The 26454-nt window shown below is 55.8% G+C and overlaps 1 protein-coding gene across 2 annotated transcripts in view; it reads right to left on the bottom strand.

Annotated features, from left to right (window-relative positions):
• Positions 1–26454, bottom strand: part of nfxl1 (nuclear transcription factor, X-box binding-like 1) — a 177853-nt gene that overhangs the window by 123021 nt on the left and 28378 nt on the right. For both annotated transcript variants that reach the window (XM_067988151.1, XM_067988158.1), the window contains exons 10-11: positions 19626–19748; positions 9011–9101 (exon numbers count right to left, since the gene is read on the bottom strand). In XM_067988151.1, coding sequence (XP_067844252.1) covers positions 9011–9101; positions 19626–19748 — 214 coding nt within the window. The remainder of the gene's footprint in view (positions 1–9010; positions 9102–19625; positions 19749–26454) is intronic.

Below are 26454 nucleotides of genomic sequence, written 5' to 3'. Positions count from 1 at the left end.
CAGAGGTATAATCGAAGACATTTGATTAAGGGAATACACAATAAATGGGAGGATACAGAGAGGTGTAGAGGAACAAAGGGACCTTGGAGTCCATGTCCACAGATCCCTGAAGGTAGCAGGACAGGTAGATAAGGTGGTTAAAAAGGCATACGGGATACTTTCCGTTTTTAGCCGAGGCATAGAATGTAAAAGCAGGAAGGTTATACTAGAACTGTTTAATACATTGGTTAGGCCACAGCTTGAGTACTGCGTACAGTTCTGGTCACATTACAGGAAAGATGTGATTGTATTGAAAGGGTGCAGAGGAGATTTACGAGGATGTTGCCAGGGCTGGAGTATTTTAGCTATGAGAAAAGATTGGATAGGCTGGGGTTGGTTTCTTTGGAATAAAGGAGGCTGAAGGGAGATTTAATTGAAGTATGTAAAATTATGACTGGACTAGATAGTGAATCGGAAGGACCTAATTCCCTTAGCAGAGGGGTCAGTGACCAGGGGGCATAGATTTAAAGTAATTGGTAGAAGGATTAGAGGGGAGCTGAGAAGAATTTTTTTTCACCCAGAGGGTGGTAGGGGTCTGGAACTCACTGCCTCAAAGGGTGGTAGAGGCAGAAACCTCAACTCATTTAAAAAGTACTTGGATGTGAACTTGAAGTGCCGTAACCTACAGGGCTACGGACCAAGGCTGGAAAGTGGGATTAAGCAAGATAGGTCTTTTTCGGCCGGCACAGACGTTATGGGCCAAATGGCCTCCTTCTGTGCAGTAACATTCTATGATTCAAAGATAGTTTAAGATAATTAAGAAAAAGGTCAATACCCCCATGAAAATCAGAAACACAAATAGGAATGTGGGGGGTGGGTGGATGGATGGAGGGAAGAAAATGTTTTTCGCGTGAAAGTAAAGACATGCATTTATATAGCACCTTATCACATGTCTCAAAGTAGTTCACACACAATTACTGTTACGCAAGTAAACACAATAGCCATTTTGCACACAGCAAGTTCCCATAAACTGCAATGAGATTCCCAAATAGGGGTAGGAAGGCAGAAATAAAAATATTTAAAACAATCATTTTGTCAAGCCAGCTACTAGATGTTAGCTGCAGAGTTTAAAAACCATGATTAACCTTTTAAAAAAGGTATGAAATATGCTTGTGGCCCTAACTAACACAGGGGCTTGGGAGGTGGGGGTTGTAAATACATTCCATCTGAAAGATGCCTTTCTTCTCCCCCTCCCCCTCTTGGTGGTGGGGGGGGGGGGGTTGGGAGAAGGAAGAGAACAATAACTAGTATATAAAAAAAAGAGATTTTCTCCTCCTGTTAGTGTCCCTACAAAGTAAGATGCTTACGAATAGAACTACTGCTTGCATCACTGAACAGGCTTCCAGGCTTAACAAGTTAGGGCTCAAGCAGGCTGCCAGCAAATAAGAAAATATATTGGGGTAAGGAGGAAATTTCTAATTAGTAACAGGTAGAATTAAAAGAAGAAAGAATATTTCTTTACAGCTGTCCCAATTGCAGATGTGTTTACAAACTTATGCCTAACTTCTGAATTTTACAATTCATTGTTATCAAAAGGGCAAATTCCACATTCTCAATGGGAAGCTTTAAGGGAATGCAGGTCAGATATAGGGCTACAACCCCAACTTGATGACCCCTCTCAGCGCAGCTCCCTACTGCAGCAGTGCTGAATTAGTCCTCTAGTTTCAGAATAGCAAGTTTAAAATTTTGAATGTGTTATGAAGTTTAAAAGGGATAAGTGACATTACAAAAACCTTTCATTCAATTGCACCATTTTTGTTCAGCATACATAAAATTGTATCTTCCTCCAACATTTACTGAATGTGCCATTTATCCACATCTAATTTATGTAAAGATCATTTATACTAAAGCGGTACAAGGTAATTTTTCATTAAGAAATAACCTTTTTCTCCTATTACAATCTGATTAAGGAAAAATGGAAGAAAAAGGGCACAAGTTTAGAAATCAGCATGTGAAAAGGTCACCAGAATTAACTAAATTTAATAAAGATAGAAACAGATAGGAAATGCAGAATGTGTCTTTTTGACAGATGCATTGTATAAATGTGAAATTTACTACAAAGCCACCTTTGTACTGGAATCGTTAGTTCACAAAAAGCTTTGCTGTTTCAATAAAGTCTATTTATTAGCTTTAAAAATAAATGATATAATGCAATAAAATGCATCAAGCAATAAAAATGCCAGATTTAATATTGTAATCGTCCATGAAAAGCACAACAAAACTCATCTTTACTCGGCATTGCTGGTGTAGCACAGGGGCATAATAATGGCTGGGAATCAGGTGCTCATATGTTTATAAAATATCGCAGTAACTTCTGGAAAACCTTGCGTCACTGCATAAGGTTATTCACCAATTCTAAAATTCCCTCCCCCTTTCCTCAATTAAATTAAAATATTTAAATTATATATCCTCATTTTAATTGCTGCTAAAATTGTCTTTGTGAAACTAAGTACAGTGTACTTATTTTATGATGCACCAGACAGAAGAGGGTCTTCTTACATGACTGGAGGACCACAGTGGCTGGGGTTTTCCAATTGCTATTTCCCTCCAATTTATTTTAATGGACATGAAAATTACAGGCTGACAAGTGCATAGCAGAAAACCCCAGCCAATGAGTTAGAATTTTCATTGAATCATAGAAAGTTACGCCATAGAAGGCGGCCATTCGGCCCATCATGCCTGTGCCAGCCGAAAAACAGCTATCCAGCTTAATCCCACTTTCCAGCACTTGGTCCATAGCCCTGTAGGTTACGGCACTTCAAATGCACATCCAAGTACTTTTTAAATGAGTTGAGAGTTTCTGCCTCTACCACCCTTTGAGGCAGTGAGTTCCAGACCCTTACCACCCTCTGGGTGAAAAAATTTCTCCTCAGCTCCCTTCTAATCCTTCTACCAATTACTTTAAATCTATGCCCCATGGTCACTGACCCCTCTGCTAAGGGAAATAGAGTGGATCGGGAGGACCTATCTAGTCCAGTCATAATTTTATACACCTCAATTAAATCACCCCTCAGCCTCCTTTATTCCAAAGAAACCAACCCCAGCCTATCCAATCTTTCCTCCTGGCTAAAATTCTCCAGCCCTGGCAACATCCTCGTAAATCTCCTCTGTACCCTCTCTAGTGCAATCACATCTTTCCTATAATGTGGAACTGTAAGCAGTACTCAATCTGTGGCCTAACTAGTGATTTATACAGTTCCAGAATAACCTCCCTGCTCTTATAGTCTATTCTATCCACTAAGGAAAGTATCCCATATGTCTTTTAACCACTTTATCTACCTGTCCCGCTACCTTCAGGGATCTGTGGACATGCACTCCAAGGTCCCTCACTTCCTCTATACCTCTCAGTATCCTCCCATTTATTGTGTATTCCCTTGCCTTGTTTGCCCTCCCCAAATGCATCACCTCACACTTCTCCGGATTGAATTCCATTTGCACTTTTCTGCCCACCTGACCAGTTGATTGATATCTTCCTGCAGTCTACAGCTTTCCTCCTCACTATCAACCACATGGCCAATTTTTGTATCATCTGCCAACTTCTTGATCATGCCCCCTACATTCAAGTCCAAATCATTAACATATACCACAGAAAGCAAGGTACCTAGTATTGAGCCCTTTCGAACCCAATGGAATCAGCCTCTCTAGTGCAGTCACAAAAATACCTGTCGACCATTATCCTCTGCTTCCTGCCACTGAGCCAATTTTGGATCCAACTAGCCACTTTCCCTTGGATCCCATGGGCTTTTACTTTTTTGACCAGTCTGCCATGTGGGACCTTGTCAAAAGCCTTGCTAAAATCCATGTACACTACACCAAACGGATTACCCTCATCTATCCTCCTCAAAAAATTCAATCAAGTTAATCAGATACCACCTTCCCTTAACAAATCCATGCTGACTGTCCTTGATTGTCTGACAGCGTCATCTCGAGGAACCTGGTTTAAATCCAACACAGAATGTTGGAACTAAATGTCACCCAAGTGAGTTAAGCTACAACCCAATTTTAATAGGAACAGCACTATGTCATTCAGCTAACTAAGGAAATAAAGGATGGTATCAGGTTATAAGAAAAAGCATACAAAATGGCAAAGATTACTGGTAAGCCCAAAGATTGGGAAAACTTTAAAAGCCAACAAAGGATGACTAAAAGAATAATAAAAAGAGGGAGAAAATAAATTATGAGAGTAAATTGGCAAGAAATATAAAAACTGACAGTAAAAGCTTCCACAAATATATAAAAAGGAAGAGGGTAGCCAAGGTAATCATTGGTCTCTTAGAGGATGAGACTGGGGAAAGAATAATGGAAAAGAAGGAAATGGCAGAGGAAGTGAACAGATATTTTGTATCTGTCTTCACAGAAGAAGACACTAATAATATACCAATAATAGTAGAAAATTAAGGGGCAAAGGGGAGGGAGGAACTAAAACAATTACTATCACTAGAGAAAAAGTACTAGGTAAACTAATAGGTCTAAAGGCTGACAAGTCCCCTGGACCTGATGGCTTGCACCCGAGGGTCTTAAAGGAAGTGGCTACAGAGATAGTGGATGCATTGGTTGTAATCTTCCAGAATTCACTAGATTCTGGAAAGGTCCCAGCAGATTGGAAAACCGCAAACGTAACACCCCTATTCAAGAAGGGAGTGAGATAGAAAGCGGGTAACTATAGACCAGTTCGCCTAACATCTGTCATTGGGAAAATGCTAGAATCCATTATTAAGGAAGTAGTAGCAGGACATTTGGAGACTCATAGTACAATCAAGGAGAGTCAACATGGTTTTATGAAGGGGAAATAATGTCTGACAAATTTATTAGAGTTCTTTGAGGAAGTAACAGGCAGGGTGGATAAAGGGCAACCAATGGATGAAGTATATTTGGATTTCCAAAAGGCATTCGATAAGGTGCCACATAAAAGATTACTGCATAAGATAAGAGCTCATGGTTTTGGGGGTAATATACTGGCATGGATAGAGGATTGGCCAACTAACAGAAAACAAAGAGTCGGGATAAAAGGGTCATTTTCAAAATGGCAATCTGTAACTAGTGGGGTGCCACAGGGCTCAGTGCTGGGGCCTCAACTATTTACAATATATATCAATGACTTGGATGAAGGAACGGAGTGTCTTGTGGCCAAATTTGCTGATGATACAAAGATAGGTGGAAAAGCAAGTTGCGATGAGGACACAAAGGGCTCGATTTTCGCGTCGGGTTACCTGCGGGTTTCCAGCGGGGGGGGGCCCCGAAAATCCCGATATCCGGTCACGTGACCGGATCGCGCCGAAATCCCGCCCACTTCCGGGTACCGCGCTGACGTGCGGGGCTGCGCGCGCAAGCCCCGCTGGTGGGAATCCCACAGGCAATTAAAGCCAGCGGGGTTCCACTTGAGAGTACTTACCTTGCTTGTTGAGGTCAGTTAATGAGCTGAAGCAGCTGTCAAAAGTGGAAGTGTGGGATTTTGGGTTCAAGGCAGTGAGTTTCCCACACTGGGGGAAACAGTCTCTCTCCAACCAGGCATGTTGCAGCCAGCAGCCTGTGGCAGGTGCCAAGGTGCACTCCACGGGGGAGAGCCCTCACCCACGCAGGAGGCCACCGCGTCACATAGGGCAACCCCTGCCCTCCACCACCCCCCGCCAAGCCAGAGGACAGACCGACACGAAACCGCAGCCCTAGTGCGAGGAACCACCCACCTACCCTGCACAACCCCTCAGACCAACACCTGCCAGATGGGTGGTGCGTGGACACCCTCGGAGGACGAACAGCATGACCAGCCCCAGCAGCCTCGCAGTCCACGCCGTCCGCCGCAGAGACGTGGAGCCCCCCAACACGGTGTTGTTGCACGGCCACCTGCACAGCAGGAGGGAGGGCTACCGCAGGGAGAGACGCATCGCAGAGGGCACTACCCTCGCCGCAGGGTCCACAGACCGAGGCGCAGCTCCCCGGACCTCTCCGAGCAGCAGTGCACAGGGAGGCGCAGATTCGCTCGACATGTAGTCGTGGAGATCTGCAGGCTCTTTCATGCCGAGCTGCTCCTGGCTGGCCCCAGCACCAACTGCTTACCTGTCGCTGTCAAAGTCACCACTGCCCTCCACAACTTCTCCTCCGCATCCTCCCAGGGTGCAGCCGGCTACACCGCCGATGTCTCTCAGTCGTCTGCGCGGAAGAGCCCTGCAAATACACCTGCACCTACTCTGCAGTAACACGATGGGTGGCATCAGTGGTGGGTCCTCATAGTGATACCCAGGAGCGGGCATTATTGGACATAACGGACAGGATTCGCGGAGACATGGCAGTGGTGGTGTCAATATAATGTGTGCTGTTTGTTGCTTTGAAATTCAATATAGGTAACACCCAGGACAAACCCTCAGACACCCTTGTGCACCCCCTTCATGCTCACGACACGTTTGCCTTACACTGCCTACTGCACATGTGATGCATGTCCTGTGGCTGCAGCACAGGTGGTGGCAGGTTGAGTGAGGCTGGCCGTGAGGGAGATGCACGAGAGGTTGAGTATGGGATGGAGCAATGAGATTGTATGAGGATTGGGTCGCGTGTTAGTGGCAGGATGAGTACTGGCGAGGTGAGTCGGTGGAGGTAAGATGAGGATGGGGTTTGAGTGGGTATGTAGGGTGATGTGACAGAGTAGTGTTGGCGGTGCCGAAGGAGATGTGGGGTGGGGGCAGTGTTGTGGCAGACGGAGTGTAGGGGAAAGACTTCGTGTTCTCACTGTGGCTGACCTACTGCGGTCATTGCAGCGCCTCCTGCACTGTATGCAGGTGGGCGATATGTTGGTGGCGCAGGTGACCCCCTCTGCCACCTCGAGCCAGGCCTTCTTGGTGGCAGAGGCAGGCCGCTTCCTCCCGCCCGCCGGGGGGAAGATCTGTGTCCTCCCCCTCCTCCTCACCCCATCTGATGATACCTGGGGTGAGGCATCATTAAACTGGGAGCAGCCTTCCCCCTGGGCTGCTCTATGCTGCAATTTGTCCCATTGGTTGCAGCATCTGTCAGTGGAGGACTGCCCCTTTAACTAGAGAGCCTCCAGCTGACAGATCGTACTGCGCATGCGCAGCCCGCCCGACGCGCAGACCAGCACCGTGGACCCCGGAGGAGCAGGTAATTGATTCCTATTAGTGTGTTGCCTGCTACGATCGCGCGGGCAACCCACTAATTTCGCTGAGCGTGTTGACCATGCTCCCGGAGGACCACCCGCTGAGAACCCGCAGGCCTGCTAAATTCGAGCCCAAAGTGTCTTCAAAGGGATATTGACAAGTTAAGCGAGTGGGCAAAAATTTGGCAGATGGAATAGAAAGTGGGAAAATGTGAAGTCATCCACTTTGGGAGGAAAAATAAAAAAGCAAAATATTATTTGAATGGAGAAATACTACAAAATGCTGCGGTACAGAGGGATCTGGGTGTCCTCGTACATGAAACACAAAAAAAAAAATCAACATACAGGTGCAGCAGGTAATCTGGAAGGCAAACGGAATATTGGCCTTTATTTCTAGGGGGATGGAGTGTAAAAGCAGGGAAGTCATGCTACAACTGTACAGGGTGCTGGTGAGACCACACCTGGAGTACTGTGTACAGTTCTGGTGCCCGTATTTAAGGAAGGACATACTTGCATTGGAGGCAGTTCAGAGAAGGTTCACTTGGTTGATTCCAGGTATGGAAGGGTTGTTTTATGAGGAAAGATTGAACAGGTTGGGTCTATACTCATTGGAGTTTAGAAGAATGAGAGGAGATCTTATTGAAAGATATAAGATTCTGAGGGGACTCGTTAGGGTAGATGCTGAGAGGATGTTACCCCTCATGGGGGAATCTAAAACTAGGGGACATAGTCTCAGAATAAGGGGCCGCCCGTTTAAGACGGAAATGAGGAGGAATTTCTTCTCCCAGAGGGTCGTGAATCTTTGGAATTCTTTATCCCAAAAAAGCTGTGGAGGCTGAGTCATTGAATACATTCAAGGCTGAGTTAGACAAATTTTTGATCAGCAAAAGGGGTCAAAGGATATGGGGAAAGGGTGGGAAAGTGGAGTTGAGGTAAAAATCAGATCAGCCATGATCTCACTGAATGGCGGAGCAGGCTTGAGGGGCCGAATGACCTACTCCTGCTCCTATCTCTTATGGTCTCCTCAAGTCTATTCCGCAATTCAATTATTCTGTACATCAACTCCATTTACCTACCTTTGATCCGTATCCCTTGATATCCTTACCTAACAAAGGTCTGTTGATCTCAGTCTGGGAAATTCCAATTGGTCCAGCATCCACAGCCTTTTGGAGAGAGAGTTCCAAATTTCCACTAACCTTTGTGGAAAAATGCTTCCTAATTTCACTCCTGAATTTTAAGATTGTGTTCTTGTTCTGGGCTTCCCACCAGAGGAAATAGTTTCTCTGTATCTTCGCTATCGAATCCCTTTATCATTTTAAACACCTTGATTTAATCACCCCATAACTATCTAAATTCAAGGGAATAGAAACCAAATTCATGCAACCTGGGCTCATAATTTAACCCTTTAAGTCCCAGTATCATTCTGATGAATCTACGTTGTACCCCCTCCAAGACCAAGATATCCTTCCATTGGTCAGTGAGTCAGTAACTAGAGGACATAAATTTAAGATAGTCATCAAAAGAATAAAGGGAGAGGTTAGAAATATTTTTTATTAAACGCAGTTCTTAGGACTGGGAATGCCGACCAGAACTAATAGTGGAAATAAAATCCATTATAGTTAACAAACATTTAAAAGGTTACAGGGAAAGAGTAGCTGAATGGGGTTAAGTCAATAGCTCTTTCAGGACAGCCAGCACAGATGTGATGGGCTGAATGCCTCCTTCTGTGATGTAAAATTCTATGATTTAATCAGGTCAGGGCGCAAGTAAACCTGGGAACGTCATGTATTAATTAAACTAAAATTCTATGCTTTTTCCATTATGTGATGTTACAACATTAAAAATACATTTCAAGTTCGTGAAAATTACCTCTGTGACAGGCTGATGGACATTTGTGGTTTCTACAGCCAAGGGTTCGACTACAGTTTTGATCACACGGAGGACAGTTCCCAGAACAGCACTAAAAGCAAAGAATGTAGGAGGATTACTACAGTGAAAAACACAATGTTCTTACTGTCATCTCAGAACAGGAAATGCTTAAAACCAAGATGAATTTAAATCCTCAAAATATTAGTCATAGCAAAGGCAAGTCTCTAGGATGATCCCTTACAATTCTTAATTAGTTTGCCTTGAATGCATTAAACTGTATAGGATGAAAACACTACAACTGGTGCCGTACAACGTCCTACAGGACTAGGTATTAATAACATACCACAGCAATGACTGAACCATCTGGTATTCCTCCACGTTAATAAAAGTGTACCCACATGAAATTATACATACATACATATATTAGGATAAACTATTTTGAGCATTGTTGAGCCTTCTGCATTGTTTTTAAACGAGTACACTTTATGGTTATCTGTATGATTTAACGTTTGTTCAACTCATGAACCAGTTCGAATAAAACACATCACAATATTTGTCACTTAGGGTTCTATTCTGGGTTAGCCTCTCACTATTTAAATCCTACTGCCCTGCTTCCATAATAGACATTGTGTAACACAACAATTGAGTCCTCCAAAGAATCTCCAAAATCAATATGACTGTGAATTAAAGGATGACTGGAGACCTAAGGATGAAGTGAGTGGAAATATTTGCTGCCAGCACAAAGAGGGAACAGCTAATCGGTAGACGTCTGTGTGCCAGACTCCAGTCAAACAGTTAAAACTGTCCAACAGGAGCTCCCTCCAATGGCTCTACGGGTAATTGCATTGAGTGGTGGATTATAAAGTCATAGGGCTCGATTTTACAATGGTGGCGGATTAGCGCGGTGATTGACAGGCTGGCTGCCGTCAGGAGCTGCAACACGGTGGGGGGGGGGGGGGCGGGGAGAGGGAGGCGCGGTCGGGGGGGGGGGGGCGGGGAGAGGGAGGCGCGATCGGGTGGGGGAGAGGGAGGCGCGGTCGGGGGGGGCGGGGAGTGGGAGGCGCGGTCGGGGGGGGGCGGGGAGAGGGAGGCGCGGTCGGGGGGGGGCGGGGAGAGGGAGGCGCGGTCGGGGGGGGGGGCGGGGAGAGGGAGGCGCGGTCGGGGGGGGGGGGCGGGGAGAGGGAGGCGCGGTCGGGGGGGGGGCGGGGAGAGGGAGGCGCGGTCGGGGGGGGGGGGGCGGGGAGAGGGAGGCGCGGTCGGGGGGGGGGGGGCGGGGAGAGGGAGGCGCGGTCGGGGGGGGGGGGGCGGGGAGAGGGAGGCGCGGTCGGGGGGGGGGGGGCGGGGAGAGGGAGGCGCGGTCGGGGGGGGGGCGGGGAGAGGGAGGCGCGGTCGGGGGGGGGCGGGGAGAGGGAGGCGCGGTCGGGGGGGGGGCGGGGAGAGGGAGGCGCGGTCGGGTGGGGGAGAGGGAGGCGCGGTCGGGTGGGGGAGAGGGAGGCGCGGTCGGGTGGGGGAGAGGGAGGCGCGGTCGGGTGGGGGAGAGGGAGGCGCGGTCGGGTGGGGGAGAGGGAGGCGCGGTCGGGTGGGGGAGAGGGAGGCGCGGTCGGGTGGGGGAGAGGGAGGCGCGGTCGGGTGGGGGAGAGGGAGGCGCGGTCGGGTGGGGGAGAGGGAGGCGCGGTCGGGTGGGGGAGAGGGAGGCGCGGTCGGGTGGGGGAGAGGGAGGCGCGGTCGGGTGGGGGAGAGGGAGGCGCGGTCGGGTGGGGGAGAGGGAGGCGCGGTCGGGTGGGGGAGAGGGAGGCGCGGTCGGGTGGGGGAGAGGGAGGCGCGGTCGGGTGGGGGAGAGGGAGGCGCGGTCGGGTGGGGGAGAGGGAGGCGCGGTCGGGTGGGGGAGAGGGAGGCGCGGTCGGGTGGGGGAGAGGGAGGCGCGGTCGGGTGGGGGAGAGGGAGGCGCGGTCGGGTGGGGGAGAGGGAGGCGCGGTCGGGTGGGGGAGAGGGAGGCGCGGTCGGGTGGGGGAGAGGGAGGCGCGGTCGGGTGGGGGAGAGGGAGGCGCGGTCGGGTGGGGGAGAGGGAGGCGCGGTCGGGTGGGGGAGAGGGAGGCGCGGTCGGGTGGGGGAGAGGGAGGCGCGGTCGGGTGGGGGAGAGGGAGGCGCGGTCGGGTGGGGGAGAGGGAGGCGCGGTCGGGTGGGGGAGAGGGAGGCGCGGTCGGGTGGGGGAGAGGGAGGCGCGGTCGGGTGGGGGAGAGGGAGGCGCGGTCGGGTGGGGGAGAGGGAGGCGCGGTCGGGTGGGGGAGAGGGAGGCGCGGTCGGGTGGGGGAGAGGGAGGCGCGGTCGGGTGGGGGAGAGGGAGGCGCGGTCGGGTGGGGGAGAGGGAGGCGCGGTCGGGTGGGGGAGAGGGAGGCGCGGTCGGGTGGGGGAGAGGGAGGCGCGGTCGGGTGGGGGAGAGGGAGGCGCGGTCGGGTGGGGGAGAGGGAGGCGCGGTCGGGTGGGGGAGAGGGAGGCGCGGTCGGGTGGGGGAGAGGGAGGCGCGGTCGGGTGGGGGAGAGGGAGGCGCGGTCGGGTGGGGGAGAGGGAGGCGCGGTCGGGTGGGGGAGAGGGAGGCGCGGTCGGGTGGGGGAGAGGGAGGCGCGGTCGGGTGGGGGAGAGGGAGGCGCGGTCGGGTGGGGGAGAGGGAGGCGCGGTCGGGTGGGGGAGAGGGAGGCGCGGTCGGGTGGGGGAGAGGGAGGCGCGGTCGGGTGGGGGAGAGGGAGGCGCGGTCGGGTGGGGGAGAGGGAGGCGCGGTCGGGTGGGGGAGAGGGAGGCGCGGTCGGGTGGGGGAGAGGGAGGCGCGGTCGGGTGGGGGAGAGGGAGGCGCGGTCGGGTGGGGGAGAGGGAGGCGCGGTCGGGTGGGGGAGAGGGAGGCGCGGTCGGGTGGGGGAGAGGGAGGCGCGGTCGGGTGGGGGAGAGGGAGGCGCGGTCGGGTGGGGGAGAGGGAGGCGCGGTCGGGTGGGGGAGAGGGAGGCGCGGTCGGGTGGGGGAGAGGGAGGCGCGGTCGGGTGGGGGAGAGGGAGGCGCGGTCGGGTGGGGGAGAGGGAGGCGCGGTCGGGTGGGGGAGAGGGAGGCGCGGTCGGGTGGGGGAGAGGGAGGCGCGGTCGGGTGGGGGAGAGGGAGGCGCGGTCGGGTGGGGGAGAGGGAGGCGCGGTCGGGTGGGGGAGAGGGAGGCGCGGTCGGGTGGGGGAGAGGGAGGCGCGGTCGGGTGGGGGAGAGGGAGGCGCGGTCGGGTGGGGGAGAGGGAGGCGCGGTCGGGTGGGGGAGAGGGAGGCGCGGTCGGGTGGGGGAGAGGGAGGCGCGGTCGGGTGGGGGAGAGGGAGGCGCGGTCGGGTGGGGGAGAGGGAGGCGCGGTCGGGTGGGGGAGAGGGAGGCGCGGTCGGGTGGGGGAGAGGGAGGCGCGGTCGGGTGGGGGAGAGGGAGGCGCGGTCGGGTGGGGGAGAGGGAGGCGCGGTCGGGTGGGGGAGAGGGAGGCGCGGTCGGGTGGGGGAGAGGGAGGCGCGGTCGGGTGGGGGAGAGGGAGGCGCGGTCGGGTGGGGGAGAGGGAGGCGCGGTCGGGTGGGGGAGAGGGAGGCGCGGTCGGGTGGGGGAGAGGGAGGCGCGGTCGGGTGGGGGAGAGGGAGGCGCGGTCGGGTGGGGGAGAGGGAGGCGCGGTCGGGTGGGGGAGAGGGAGGCGCGGTCGGGTGGGGGAGAGGGAGGCGCGGTCGGGTGGGGGAGAGGGAGGCGCGGTCGGGTGGGGGAGAGGGAGGCGCGGTCGGGTGGGGGAGAGGGAGGCGCGGTCGGGTGGGGGAGAGGGAGGCGCGGTCGGGTGGGGGAGAGGGAGGCGCGGTCGGGTGGGGGAGAGGGAGGCGCGGTCGGGTGGGGGAGAGGGAGGCGCGGTCGGGTGGGGGAGAGGGAGGCGCGGTCGGGTGGGGGAGAGGGAGGCGCGGTCGGGTGGGGGAGAGGGAGGCGCGGTCGGGTGGGGGAGAGGGAGGCGCGGTCGGGTGGGGGAGAGGGAGGCGCGGTCGGGTGGGGGAGAGGGAGGCGCGGTCGGGTGGGGGAGAGGGAGGCGCGGTCGGGTGGGGGAGAGGGAGGCGCGGTCGGGTGGGGGAGAGGGAGGCGCGGTCGGGTGGGGGAGAGGGAGGCGCGGTCGGGTGGGGGAGAGGGAGGCGCGGTCGGGTGGGGGAGAGGGAGGCGCGGTCGGGTGGGGGAGAGGGAGGCGCGGTCGGGTGGGGGAGAGGGAGGCGCGGTCGGGTGGGGGAGAGGGAGGCGCGGTCGGGTGGGGGAGAGGGAGGCGCGGTCGGGTGGGGGAGAGGGAGGCGCGGTCGGGTGGGGGAGAGGGAGGCGCGGTCGGGTGGGGGAGAGGGAGGCGCGGTCGGGTGGGGGAGAGGGAGGCGCGGTCGGGTGGGGGAGAGGGAGGCGCGGTCGGGTGGGGGAGAGGGAGGCGCGGTCGGGTGGGGGAGAGGGAGGCGCGGTCGGGTGGGGGAGAGGGAGGCGCGGTCGGGTGGGGGAGAGGGAGGCGCGGTCGGGTGGGGGAGAGGGAGGCGCGGTCGGGTGGGGGAGAGGGAGGCGCGGTCGGGTGGGGGAGAGGGAGGCGCGGTCGGGTGGGGGAGAGGGAGGCGCGGTCGGGTGGGGGAGAGGGAGGCGCGGTCGGGTGGGGGAGAGGGAGGCGCGGTCGGGTGGGGGAGAGGGAGGCGCGGTCGGGTGGGGGAGAGGGAGGCGCGGTCGGGTGGGGGAGAGGGAGGCGCGGTCGGGTGGGGGAGAGGGAGGCGCGGTCGGGTGGGGGAGAGGGAGGCGCGGTCGGGTGGGGGAGAGGGAGGCGCGGTCGGGTGGGGGAGAGGGAGGCGCGGTCGGGTGGGGGAGAGGGAGGCGCGGTCGGGTGGGGGAGAGGGAGGCGCGGTCGGGTGGGGGAGAGGGAGGCGCGGTCGGGTGGGGGAGAGGGAGGCGCGGTCGGGTGGGGGAGAGGGAGGCGCGGTCGGGTGGGGGAGAGGGAGGCGCGGTCGGGTGGGGGAGAGGGAGGCGCGGTCGGGTGGGGGAGAGGGAGGCGCGGTCGGGTGGGGGAGAGGGAGGCGCGGTCGGGTGGGGGAGAGGGAGGCGCGGTCGGGTGGGGGAGAGGGAGGCGCGGTCGGGTGGGGGAGAGGGAGGCGCGGTCGGGTGGGGGAGAGGGAGGCGCGGTCGGGTGGGGGAGAGGGAGGCGCGGTCGGGTGGGGGAGAGGGAGGCGCGGTCGGGTGGGGGAGAGGGAGGCGCGGTCGGGTGGGGGAGAGGGAGGCGCGGTCGGGTGGGGGAGAGGGAGGCGCGGTCGGGTGGGGGAGAGGGAGGCGCGGTCGGGTGGGGGAGAGGGAGGCGCGGTCGGGTGGGGGAGAGGGAGGCGCGGTCGGGTGGGGGAGAGGGAGGCGCGGTCGGGTGGGGGAGAGGGAGGCGCGGTCGGGTGGGGGAGAGGGAGGCGCGGTCGGGTGGGGGAGAGGGAGGCGCGGTCGGGTGGGGGAGAGGGAGGCGCGGTCGGGTGGGGGAGAGGGAGGCGCGGTCGGGTGGGGGAGAGGGAGGCGCGGTCGGGTGGGGGAGAGGGAGGCGCGGTCGGGTGGGGGAGAGGGAGGCGCGGTCGGGTGGGGGAGAGGGAGGCGCGGTCGGGTGGGGGAGAGGGAGGCGCGGTCGGGTGGGGGAGAGGGAGGCGCGGTCGGGTGGGGGAGAGGGAGGCGCGGTCGGGTGGGGGAGAGGGAGGCGCGGTCGGGTGGGGGAGAGGGAGGCGCGGTCGGGTGGGGGAGAGGGAGGCGCGATCGGGTGGGGGAGAGGGAGGCGCGATCGGGTGGGGGAGAGGGAGGCGCGATCGGGTGGGGGAGAGGGAGGCGCGATCGGGTGGGGGAGAGGGAGGCGCGATCGGGTGGGGGAGAGGGAGGCGCGATCGGGTGGGGGAGAGGGAGGCGCGATCGGGTGGGGGAGAGGGAGGCGCGATCGGGTGGGGGAGAGGGAGGCGCGATCGGGTGGGGGAGAGGGAGGCGCGATCGGGTGGGGGAGAGGGAGGCGCGATCGGGTGGGGGAGAGGGAGGCGCGATCGGGTGGGGGAGAGGGAGGCGCGATCGGGTGGGGGAGAGGGAGGCGCGATCGGGTGGGGGAGAGGGAGGCGCGATCGGGTGGGGGAGAGGGAGGCGCGATCGGGTGGGGGAGAGGGAGGCGCGATCGGGTGGGGGAGAGGGAGGCGCGATCGGGTGGGGGAGAGGGAGGCGCGATCGGGTGGGGGAGAGGGAGGCGCGATCGGGTGGGGGAGAGGGAGGCGCGATCGGGTGGGGGAGAGGGAGGCGCGATCGGGTGGGGGAGAGGGAGGCGCGATCGGGTGGGGGAGAGGGAGGCGCGATCGGGTGGGGGAGAGGGAGGCGCGATCGGGTGGGGGAGAGGGAGGCGCGATCGGGTGGGGGAGAGGGAGGCGCGATCGGGTGGGGGAGAGGGAGGCGCGATCGGGTGGGGGAGAGGGAGGCGCGATCGGGTGGGGGAGAGGGAGGCGCGATCGGGTGGGGGAGAGGGAGGCGCGATCGGGTGGGGGAGAGGGAGGCGCGATCGGGTGGGGGAGAGGGAGGCGCGATCGGGTGGGGGAGAGGGAGGCGCGATCGGGTGGGGGAGAGGGAGGCGCGATCGGGTGGGGGAGAGGGAGGCGCGATCGGGTGGGGGAGAGGGAGGCGCGATCGGGTGGGGAGAGGGAGGCGCGATCGGGTGGGGGAGAGGGAGGCGCGATCGGGTGGGGGAGAGGGAGGCGCGATCGGGTGGGGGAGAGGGAGGCGCGATCGGGTGGGGGAGAGGGAGGCGCGATCGGGTGGGGGAGAGGGAGGCGCGATCGGGTGGGGGAGAGGGAGGCGCGATCGGGTGGGGGAGAGGGAGGGCGCGATCGGGTGGGGGAGAGGGAGGCGCGATCGGGTGGGGGAGAGGGAGGCGCGATCGGGTGGGGGAGAGGGAGGCGCGATCGGGTGGGGGAGAGGGAGGCGCGATCGGGTGGGGGAGAGGGAGGCGCGATCGGGTGGGGGAGAGGGAGGCGCGATCGGGTGGGGGAGAGGGAGGCGCGATCGGGTGGGGGAGAGGGAGGCGCGATCGGGTGGGGGAGAGGGAGGCGCGATCGGGTGGGGGAGAGGGAGGCGCGATCGGGTGGGGGAGAGGGAGGCGCGATCGGGTGGGGGAGAGGGAGGCGCGATCGGGTGGGGGAGAGGGAGGCGCGATCGGGTGGGGGGGAGGGAGGCGCGATCGGGTTGGGGGGGGGGGGAAGTGATGCAATCGGGTTGGGGGGGGGGGGAAGTGATGCAATCGGGTTGGGGGGGGGGGAAGTGATGCAATCGGGTTGGGGGGGGGGGAAGTGATGCAATCGGGTTGGGGGGGGGGGAAGAGATGCAATCGGGTTGGGGGGGGGGGGGGGGGGAAGAGATGCAATCGGGTTGGGGGGGGGGAAAGAGATGCAATCGGGTTGGGGGGGCGGGGGGGAAGAGATGCAATCGGGTTGGGGGGGGGGGGGGAAGAGATGCAATCGGGTTGGGGGGGGGGGAAGAGATGCAATCGGGTTGGGGGGGGGGGAAGAGATGCAATCGGGTTGGGGGGGGGGGGGAAGAGATGCAATCGGGTTGGGGGGGGGGGGGGGGGGGGGAAGAGATGCAATCGGGTTTGGGGGGGGGGGGGAAGAGATGCAATCGGGTTGGGGGGGGGGGGAAGAGATGCAATCGGGTTGGGGGGGGGGGGGAAGAGATGCAATCGGGTTGGGGGGGGGGGAAGAGATGCAATCGGGTTGGGGGGGGGGGGAAGAGATGCAATCGGGTTGGGGGGGGGGGAAGAGATGCAATCGGGTTGGGGGGGGGGGGGGAAGAGATGCAATCGGGTTGGGGGGGGTGGAAGAGATGCAATCGGGTTGGGGGGGGTGGAAGAGATGCAATCGGGTTGGGGGGGGTGGAAGAGATGCAATCGGGTTGGGGGGGGGGGGGGGAAGAGATGCAATCGGGTTGGGGGGGGGGGGGGGGAAGAGATGCAATTGGGTTGGGGGGGGGGGGGGGAAAGATGCAATCGGGTTGGGGGGGGGCGGGGAAGAGATGCAATCGGGTGGGGGGGGGGGGAAGATGCAATCGGGTTGGGGGGGGGGGGAAAGATGCAATCGGGTTGGGGGGGGGGGGGGAAGAGATGCAATCGGGTTTGGGGGGGGCGGGGAAGAGATGCAATCGGGTGGGGGGGGGGGGAAAGATGCAATCGGGTTGGGGGGGGGGGGAAGAGATGCAATCGGGTTTGGGGGGGGAGGGGAAGAGATGCAATCGGGTTGGGGGGGGGGGGGGGGGAAAGAGATGCAATCGGGTGGGGGGGGGGGAAGAGATGCAATCGGGTTGGGGGGGGGGAAGATGCAATCGGTTTGGGGGGGGGGGGAGGGGAAGAGATGCAATCGGGTTGGGGGGGGCGGGGAAGATGCAATCGGGTGGGGGGGGGGGGGGGAGATGCAATCGGGTGGGGGGGGGGGGGGGGAGATGCAATCGGGTGGGGGGGGGGGGAAGAGATGCAATCGGGTTTGGGGGGGGGGGGAAGAGATGCAATCGGGTTTGGGGGGGGGGGAAGAGATGCAATCGGGTTTGGGGGGGGAGGGGAAGAGATGCAATCGGGTTGGGGGGGAGGGGAAGAGATGCAATCGGGTTGGGGGGGGAGGGGAAGAGATGCAATCGGGTTGGGGGGGGGAAAGATGCAATCGGGTTTGGGGGGGGGAGGGGAAGAGATGCAATCGGGTTGGGGGGGGAGGGGAAGAGATGCAATCGGGTTGGGGGGGGTGGGGAAGAGATGCGATCGGGATGGGTGGGGGGTTGGAAGAGAGAGATGCGATCAGGTTGGGTGGGGGGGGGGGAAAGAGAGAGATGCGATCGGGTTTGGGGGGGGGGGCGGAGGAGGATGCAATCGGGTGGGGGGTGGGGGAGAGAGAGATGCAATCAGGTTGGGAGGGACGATCGAGTGGGGGCGAAGAGTGAGACATCTGAGCAGAGTGCAAAGGTAGGTTCATTTAGTGTTTTCACTTCCATCTATTGTTTTTTATTTAATTTATTTAGAATCTTGTTCCCTGATCCGGTCCTTCACGTCTGGTTTCACCAAGCACGAATCAGAAGCGGTGGGCAAGCTGCCCAGGTAAGTTAAAAATCTTTCTCGGTACTTAATCTGTCACAGGTAAAATGCCTTAAGTGCCCCCAACGCACTTGCAATTGCCTCCTAAAATCACTCCCATACAGACCAGGAAGAAACCAGGTTTGATCCCTAGTCGGTCTACTGGCTAATCTCAAATTGTTCATTAGTGAGGCTGCTGCAACTGGCTTCAGTATTCCTAGGTTGAAGAATTCTTTTGAAAATTAGCCTTCCTGGCAGGGGTTGCTGCTTCTGATCACAAAACAGTGACATCTGCTGGAAAGTAAGTCTGATGTCAGGCGAATCAGGGTTAGTGTATAATGTCAAATCCACATTCTTTCAAGCAAGGCCAACTTGCAAATGTTTTGCAGTATTTTATATTTACACGTGAAGAACATTCACAAGATTTTTTTAAAAATAGATTTTGTGTTGTTTAAAAGTTAAATAGAAAGAAAAAAAGTGCATATATAAAATTCCTATCACATCTCAAATTTCTCAATGTCCTTCACATACATTCTGCAGGTATGTGGTTTTGTGGAGAAGTGTGGTAGCTATTTTGCATACAGTAAGGGGTCATAAAAGGCAATGAGATGAACAAGCAGCTAATCTATTTTTGGTGATGTTGGTTGAGGGAGGAATATTAGTTGGGACATCAGGACATCTATCTGCTCCTCTTCAAACAGTGGCATGGAATCTTAAACATTCGTGTATGGATACTGGGTGATAATAGGATTGGATTGGTTGTGATAGTCCCCCCAAGGTCAAATAGCCTGCCGATACACACTGTCTAGGCTCACATATAACAAGTGGTTACTTGGAGAAAGGTACCATACAGCAACAGACTCCATGGAACCATGCTCCAATATGAGTTGCTAACATATTATTGAAGACTAGCAGGAGGGTATAATTACAGCATAAGTTTATAGAGAAAACTTCCTTTACAAATGCAGATACAGGAATTTATAATGGAAAAGTTGACAGAAAGTGCACACGGAGGCAAGATTTTTCATAGGTTAATAGAGTCGCACATGCGCGCAATTCTCAAAATTTACTTTTGCTGTTTGCAATTTCCATTTATTATTGATGTGAAAATACTTAACAGGGCACACTTTTATTAATAGAATTACTATTCACCTGATAATCATACATTTAAGGTTAAATTCAACAATCCTGTGATCCTAGCAGGGAAACACATGTTGGAGAATTATGGTGGTGTAGCCATATCTCCAATCATGCTCCCTATTGGGAGCATGGTTCCCTGTTAGTCTAATTCATTAATTTAGTTCTCCTCAGCAATTTTAATTTAAAAAATAGAAATTTGTTCTGGTAACTTGTTCTAATAAAAAGGTGGATAGAATAAATTCACTTGGTTCTCCATTGAAATAACAATGATCAAAAGTATTCAAGACATAACCAATGTCTTGTATAATACTGCTATGAAAGTAACCAGTACAGATTTCACTTTGGCCAAAATAAATGAAGACTCTCCTTCACTCTTACCTTCCTCTTACACTGATGCCTTTGGCAATCTCGCAATTTGGCACATTTTGTTTCACACAGATACTCCTTATGGCATGGCAAAATCTTTAAGTGCTTCCCACACCGACACAGCCTTTCCACTTCCTGGAAAACAAAAGCAACACACATATTCAAGAATGCTAGTTTACAAATCTTGTTATTTTCCTTCATGTAGAAAATTTTCCTCTGTATTTTTCAGAATGTCTCCAACCCTCTTTTTTATTTCAAAGTCCTGGAACTAGCTGTCAATCCCACCACAATTTGCTCACGATCGCCTATCCAGCATTTATCCCACATAGCATTGAGACCGCCCTGGTCAAAATCACTGATGACATATTATGCAATTGCAACTGTGACTCCCTGTATCCTCCTTGACAATTCCATCCTCTTAAACATCTCTCCTCTGCAGTCCACTTCATGCTTCTGTTCATACACGTCACACTGTAGACACTATGGGCCCGATATTAGGAAGGAGGCGGGTTGGCAGCGGGGGGGTCGACTGGGCGCGCGTGGGTAATGCGTCCAGTGAATTCAGGGTGTTCCGCACGCGATCTCGGCTTAATTGAAGGTACTTACGCGTGCTTCCGGGTTTCCCGTTCCAGACCTGCGCAGCGGGCGTGCTGCACACCCGGATCAGCAGGAGGAGCCCTATTTAAAGTGGCAGTCCTCCAATGCTCCTCCTGCAGCAAAGAAACAAATTTGGAGCATGGAGCAGGCCAGAGGCAAGGCTGCTCCAAGGTTCTCTGGCTCCTCGCTCCAGGTGCTGCTCGATGGGGTGAGGAGGAGGGGGGAAATTCTGGTCCCATCAGATGGGAGAAGGTGGCCTCCCTCCACCACCAAGAAGGGCTAGCTGAAGATGGCCGAGGAGGTCACCAGCAGCGGCAATGTGTGCAGAAACTGGGTCCAGTGAAGGAAGCACTTTAATGACCTAACCAGGTCAGCTCAAGTGAGTATACTTACACATTTTTTTTTCGTTCATGGGATGTGGCCGTCGCTGGTGAGGCTGGCATTTATTGCCCATCCCGAGTTGCCCTTGAGAAGTTGGTGGTGAGCCGCCTTCTTCAACCGCTGCAGTCCGTGTGGTGAAGGTTCTCCCACAGTGTTGCTGGGAAGGGAGTTCCAGGATTTTGACCCAGCGACGATGAAAGAACGGCGATATATTTCCAAGTCGGGATGGTGTGTGACTTGGAGGGGAACGTGCAGGTGGTGTTGTTCCCATGTGCCTGCTGCTCTTGTCCTTCTAGGTGGAAGAGGTCGTGGGTTTGGGAGGTACTGTCGAAGAAGCCTTAGTGAGTTGCTGCAGTGCATCCTGTGGATGGTGCACACTGAAGCCAGTGCGCCGGTGGTGAAGGGAGTGAGTGTTTAGGGTGGTGGATGGGGTGCCAATCAAGTGGGCTGCTTTGTCCTGGATGGTGTCGAGCATCTTGAGTGTTGTTGGAGCTGCACTCATCCAGGCAAGTGGAGAGTATTCCATCACACTCCCAACTTGTGCCTTGCAGATGGTGGAAAGGCTTTGGGGAGTCAGGAGGTGAGTCACTTGCCGCAGAACACCCAGCCTCTGACCTGCTCTTGTAGCCACAGTATTTATATGGCTGGTCCAGTTAAGTTTCTGGTCAATGGTGACCCCCAGGATGTTGATGGTGGGGGATTCGGCGATGGTAATGCCGTTGAATGTCAAGGGGAGGTGGTTAGACCCTCTCTTGTTGGAGATGGTCATTGCCTGGCACATGTCTGGCGCGAATGTTACTTGCCACTTATGAGCCCAAGCCTGGATGTCGTCCAGGTCTTGCTGCACGCAGGCTCGGACTGCTTCATTATCTGAGGGGTTGCGAATGGAACTGAACACTGTGCAATCATCAGCGAGCATCCCCATTTCTGACTTTATGATGGAGGGAAGGTCATTGATGAATCAGCTGAAGATGGTTGGGCCCAGGACACTGCCCTGAGGAACTCCTGCAGCAATGTCCTGGGGCTGAGATGATTGGCCTCCATCAACCACTACCATCTTCCTTTGTGCTAGGTATGACTCCAGCCACTGGAGCGTTTTCCCCGATTCCCATTGACTTCAATTTTACTCGGGCTCCTTGGTGCCACACTCGGTCAAATGCTGCCTTGATGTCAAGGGCAGTCACTCTCACCTCACCTCTGGAATTCAGCTCTTTTGTCCATGTTTGGACCAAGGCTGTAATGAGGTCTGGTGCCGAGTGGTCCTGGCGGAACCCAAACTGAGCATCGGTGAGCAGGTTATTGGTGAGTATGTGCTGCTTCATAGCACTGTCAACGACACCTTCCATCACTTTGCTGATGATTGAGAGTAGACTGATGGGTCGGTAATTGGCTGGATTGGATTTGTCCTGCTTTATGTGGACAGGACATACCTGGGCAATTTTCCACATTGTCGGGTAGATGCCAGTGTTGTAGCTGTACTGGAACAGCTTGGCTGGAGGCGCAGTTAGTTCTGGAGCACAAGTCTTCAGCACTACAGCCAGGATGTTGTCGGGGCCCATAGCCTTTTCTGTAGCCAGTGCACTCATCCGTTTCTTGATATCACGTGGAGTGAATCGAATTGGCTGAAGACTGGCTTCTGTGATGGTGGGGATATCGGGAGGAGGCCGAGATGGATCATCTACTCGGCACTTCTGGCTGAAAATGGTTGCAAACCCTTCAGCCTTGTCTTTTGCACTCACGTGCTGGACTCCACCACCATTGAGGATGGGGATGTTTCCAGTTAGTTGTTTAATTGTCCACCACCATTCACGACTGGATGTGGCAGGACTGCAGAGCTTTGATCTGATCCGTTGGTTGTGGAATCGCTTTGCTCTGTCTATAGCATGTTGCTTCCGCTGTTTAGCATGCATGTAGTCCTGAGTTGTAGCTTCTCCAGGTAGGCACCTCATTTTTAGGTACGCCTGGTGCTGCTCCTGGCATGCTCTTCTACACTCCTCATTGAACCAGGGTTGATCCCCTGGCTTGTTGGTAATGGTAGAGTGAGGAATATGCCGGGCCATGAGGTTACAGATTGTGCTGGAATGCAATTCTGCTGCTGCTGATGGCCCACAGCGCCTCATGGATGCCCAGTTTTGAGCTGCTAGATCTGTTCTGAATCTATCCCATTTAGCACGGTGGTAGTGCCACACAACACGTTGGATGATGTCCTCAGTGCGAAGATGGGACTTCGTCTCCATAAGGACTGTGCAGTGGTCACTCCTACCAATACTGTCATGGACAGATGCATTTGCGACAGGTAGGTTGGTGAGGACGAGTTTTTCCCTCGTGTTGGTTCGCTCACCACCTGATGCAGGCCCAGTCTTGCAGCTATGTCCTTCAGGACTCGGCCAGTAGTGGTGCTACCGAGCCACTTTTGGTGATGGACATTGAAGTCCCCCACCCAGAGTACATTCTGTGCTCTTGCTACCCTCAGTGCTTCCTCCAAGTGGTGCTCAACATGGAGGAGGACTGATTCATCAGCTGAGGGAGGGCAGTCGGTGGGAATCAGCAGGAGGTTTCCTTGTCCATGTTTGACCTGATGCCATGAGATTTCATGGGGTCCAGAGTCAATGTTGATGACTCCCAGGGCCACTCCCTCCTGACTGTATATCACTGTACCGCCACACTCAGTCTTCCACATCACCTCCACCACCACAACGCTCTTGCATCACTCCTCACATCCACTCAACCATCATCCTCACCTTGCCTGCACGTACTCACCGCCCCAGTTCCCATTCGAACACTACCACTCAACCCAATCCTCATACAATCTCATGGCTATGTCTCACACGCACCTTCCCATGCATCTCCCTCACGCTCACCCACATCACACCAATGCATGCAACGGGTCACCATGCAACCATCACACAATCACGCCTCTGTGATTTGCCTTGATAGGAGAAGAGATGCCAGAATGCCCAGGAGAGGGCAAGGACCAGAGGGGGCCCGCCACACCAAGTGGTCTTAACAGACGTGGAGCAGCAGGCATTGGAAACAAGCCGCACGCTGGAGTGCCTGTCTGTGGCAGACGCCGAGACTGGGAACGCACAAGCGGCTGGTGACAGAAATCTAACACTCAGCACTCACGACAGCGAATGATCTTAGCATCACTTGGCATCTGCAGCACCTAAACATCTGTCCACATGCTTAATATTGCTTTCTGTTCTCTTGCAGGGCCATCTGCGACCACCATGACTGGGGAGGGCAATTCCTCAGAGGACCTGCCAGCCTCTGAGGGTGCATCATCACATCTGAGCCAGCCATCCACCAGTGCAGATACACACACCTTAGTGGGTCCCCGTCCTCACTTAGTTGGGCTTGCACATGGTGAGTCACCACGCGCATGCGAGCACGAGCAGACCCTGGTGGCAGGGGCAGCCGTGGAGAGTCCGCGTCGGTGGGAGCACCCTTCTCCAGGCTCTGCTCAGCTGGACCCAGATGCTGAACCCTGGAGGCCAGCCATGAAAAGGAGAGTCATCGAGGGCCAGCAGCACATTGCCGAGGTACTGGAACAGTTGCCACGTGCACTCTCTACAATCGCGCAGAGGATGGAGGAGTCCAACTCCTGCATGGGTGGAATGGTGGTACAGGTACAGGAAAGTATCTCCGAGATACTGTCACAGGGACGTGAAGGCATCTCTGAGATAGTGTCGCGGGTAGGTGCGGGAATGTCTACGATGGAGCAAAGGCTAGCCTCCATCGAGCTTCAAGCACGTCTCAACAATGAGTCCATTCAGGCCCTGACAATGGCCGTTTGGATTCAGGGTGAGCAACATTCTGCCATCTTAAACAGGCTGACAGATACATTACAACTGGCCCTCCAAGGGTTCACACAAGTCCTCCAAACCGTCGTCCAGCAGGGTGGAAGGAGTGATGTGGCCCTGGACCAGGAGAAGGATGATGTTGAAAGGGGACATGGACGCCACTCAAAGCGCTCCCACATCTCACTCGTTGCCCCCCTCTCAACCAGTACCAGCAATGTTGCCCCCTCTCCAGTGGCCGAGTCTGCCGCTGCACAGGCGCAGGTGAAGCAGTCTTTGGAGGGGCCCTCACGGGCACCGAAACCCAGAGGGCGTCCGCACAAAGCATCTCATCGGTCAAGGCATGGACAAGAGCAACCTGCCACTATCTCTGCTGAAGCCACAGGGGTAGCCCCACGTAGGGGTTCCCGCAAACGTACGGTGAAGGTTTTGTGAGCACAAAGGGGATGCACAAGGGTGTAAGGCAAAATGTCATGTTTTTGATTTACTTTTGTTTGTTATCACCACTTCTGTCACATCTTTGCAAATCTTGTCTGGTTTGTGCAATAATTCCCTTTCCTGAGGATCACCATGAAGACCCACACCTGATGCCACCCATTGTGTCACTGCAGAGTGGGTGCAGGTGTATTTGCAGGGCTCTTTTGTGCAGGTGACAGAGGCGCCGGCGATGTCCCCGGTGGCACCCTGGAATGATCCGGAGGAGAAGTTGTTGAGGGCAGTGGTGACTTTGACAGCGACAGGTAAGACGATGGTGCTTGGGCCAGCTGGGAGCAGCTCGGCATGAAGGAGGCTGCAGATGTCCACGACTACATGTCAAGTGATTCTGAGCGTCCATGTGCACTGCTCCTCAGAGAGGGCCTGGAAGCTGAGCCTCGGTCTGTAGACCCTGTGACGAGGGTAGTGCCTTCTGCGACGCATCTCTCTCTGCGGTTGCCCTCCCTCCTGCTGTGCAGGTGGATGTGTCACAGCATTGTGTCGTGGAGCTCCACGTGTCAGAGGTGGACGGCGTGGCTGGTGATGCTGTTCCTCCTCCGAGGAGGTCATAACTGCAGCTATGGCGGCCCCCATCCGGAAGATGTACGTTTGAGGGGGTCCGCAAGGTAGGTAAATGTGTCTGCACACCGGGGTTGAGGTTGCAAGTTTGAGATCTTTTGTGTTAGGAGGAGGGTAGTGCAGGCCAAACTTTGTCCAAAGTGACAGAGTGGCCTCCTGCAATGAGTGAGGGTCTCCCCCCAACACCTGTCAAATGGACCTCTGCAGCTGCCACAGGCTGGTGGCTGCAACACGTCCATTTCAACTGGGAGTGTTTCCCCCAGTATGGGAAACACGCTCAGTTGACCTGAAAATCCCACCCCTCCTAAAATATCCTCCAAATCAGGTCTCTTAACGACCTGAACTATCAAATTAATTGCCTTAAGTGGGATCCCGCCAGCTTTAAATACCGGTGGGAGTCCCGCATGCAGGGGCTGCACGCGCATCTAAGCATGTCATTGGGGAACCCGGAAGCGGGTGGGTTGGAGCCGGGCTCCAGACCCGCCCCGGGAATCCCCAATTTTCAGAGCCCCCCCCCCCGCCACGAACGCACTTGCTTGGCCATCCTAAAATCGGCCCCTACATCTCCTCTTCTAGTTAAATGAAATTTCTCTTGTACATTATTTGTCAAGGTGCTCAAATACATTATTGGGGTGAATGTCAAGGATCACTGATTTAAAATTGAAATTAGACTTTACAGTTTATGCTTTGAAGAGATGACTTTGTGGCAATTATTTTATCTGGAAGGGACAGTGAATTACCACATTACAGGAAAGATGTAATTGCACTAGAGAGGGTGCAGAGGAGATTTACGAGGATGTTGCCAGGACTGGAGAATTTTAGCTATGATGACACATTGGATAGGCTGGGGTTGTTTTTCTTGGAACAGAGAAGGCTGAAGGGTGATTTGATTGAGGTGTACAAAATCATGAGGGGCCTAGATAGAGTGGATATGAGGAACCTATTTCCCTTAGTGGAGGGGTCAATAACCAGGGGGCATAAATTTAAAGTGATTGGTGGAAGGATTAGAG

Source organism: Heptranchias perlo, chromosome 1 (assembly GCF_035084215.1).
Source record: "Heptranchias perlo isolate sHepPer1 chromosome 1, sHepPer1.hap1, whole genome shotgun sequence".
Lineage (NCBI taxonomy): Eukaryota > Metazoa > Chordata > Chondrichthyes > Hexanchiformes > Hexanchidae > Heptranchias > Heptranchias perlo.
This window is presented reverse-complemented; position numbering and strand designations above follow the sequence as displayed.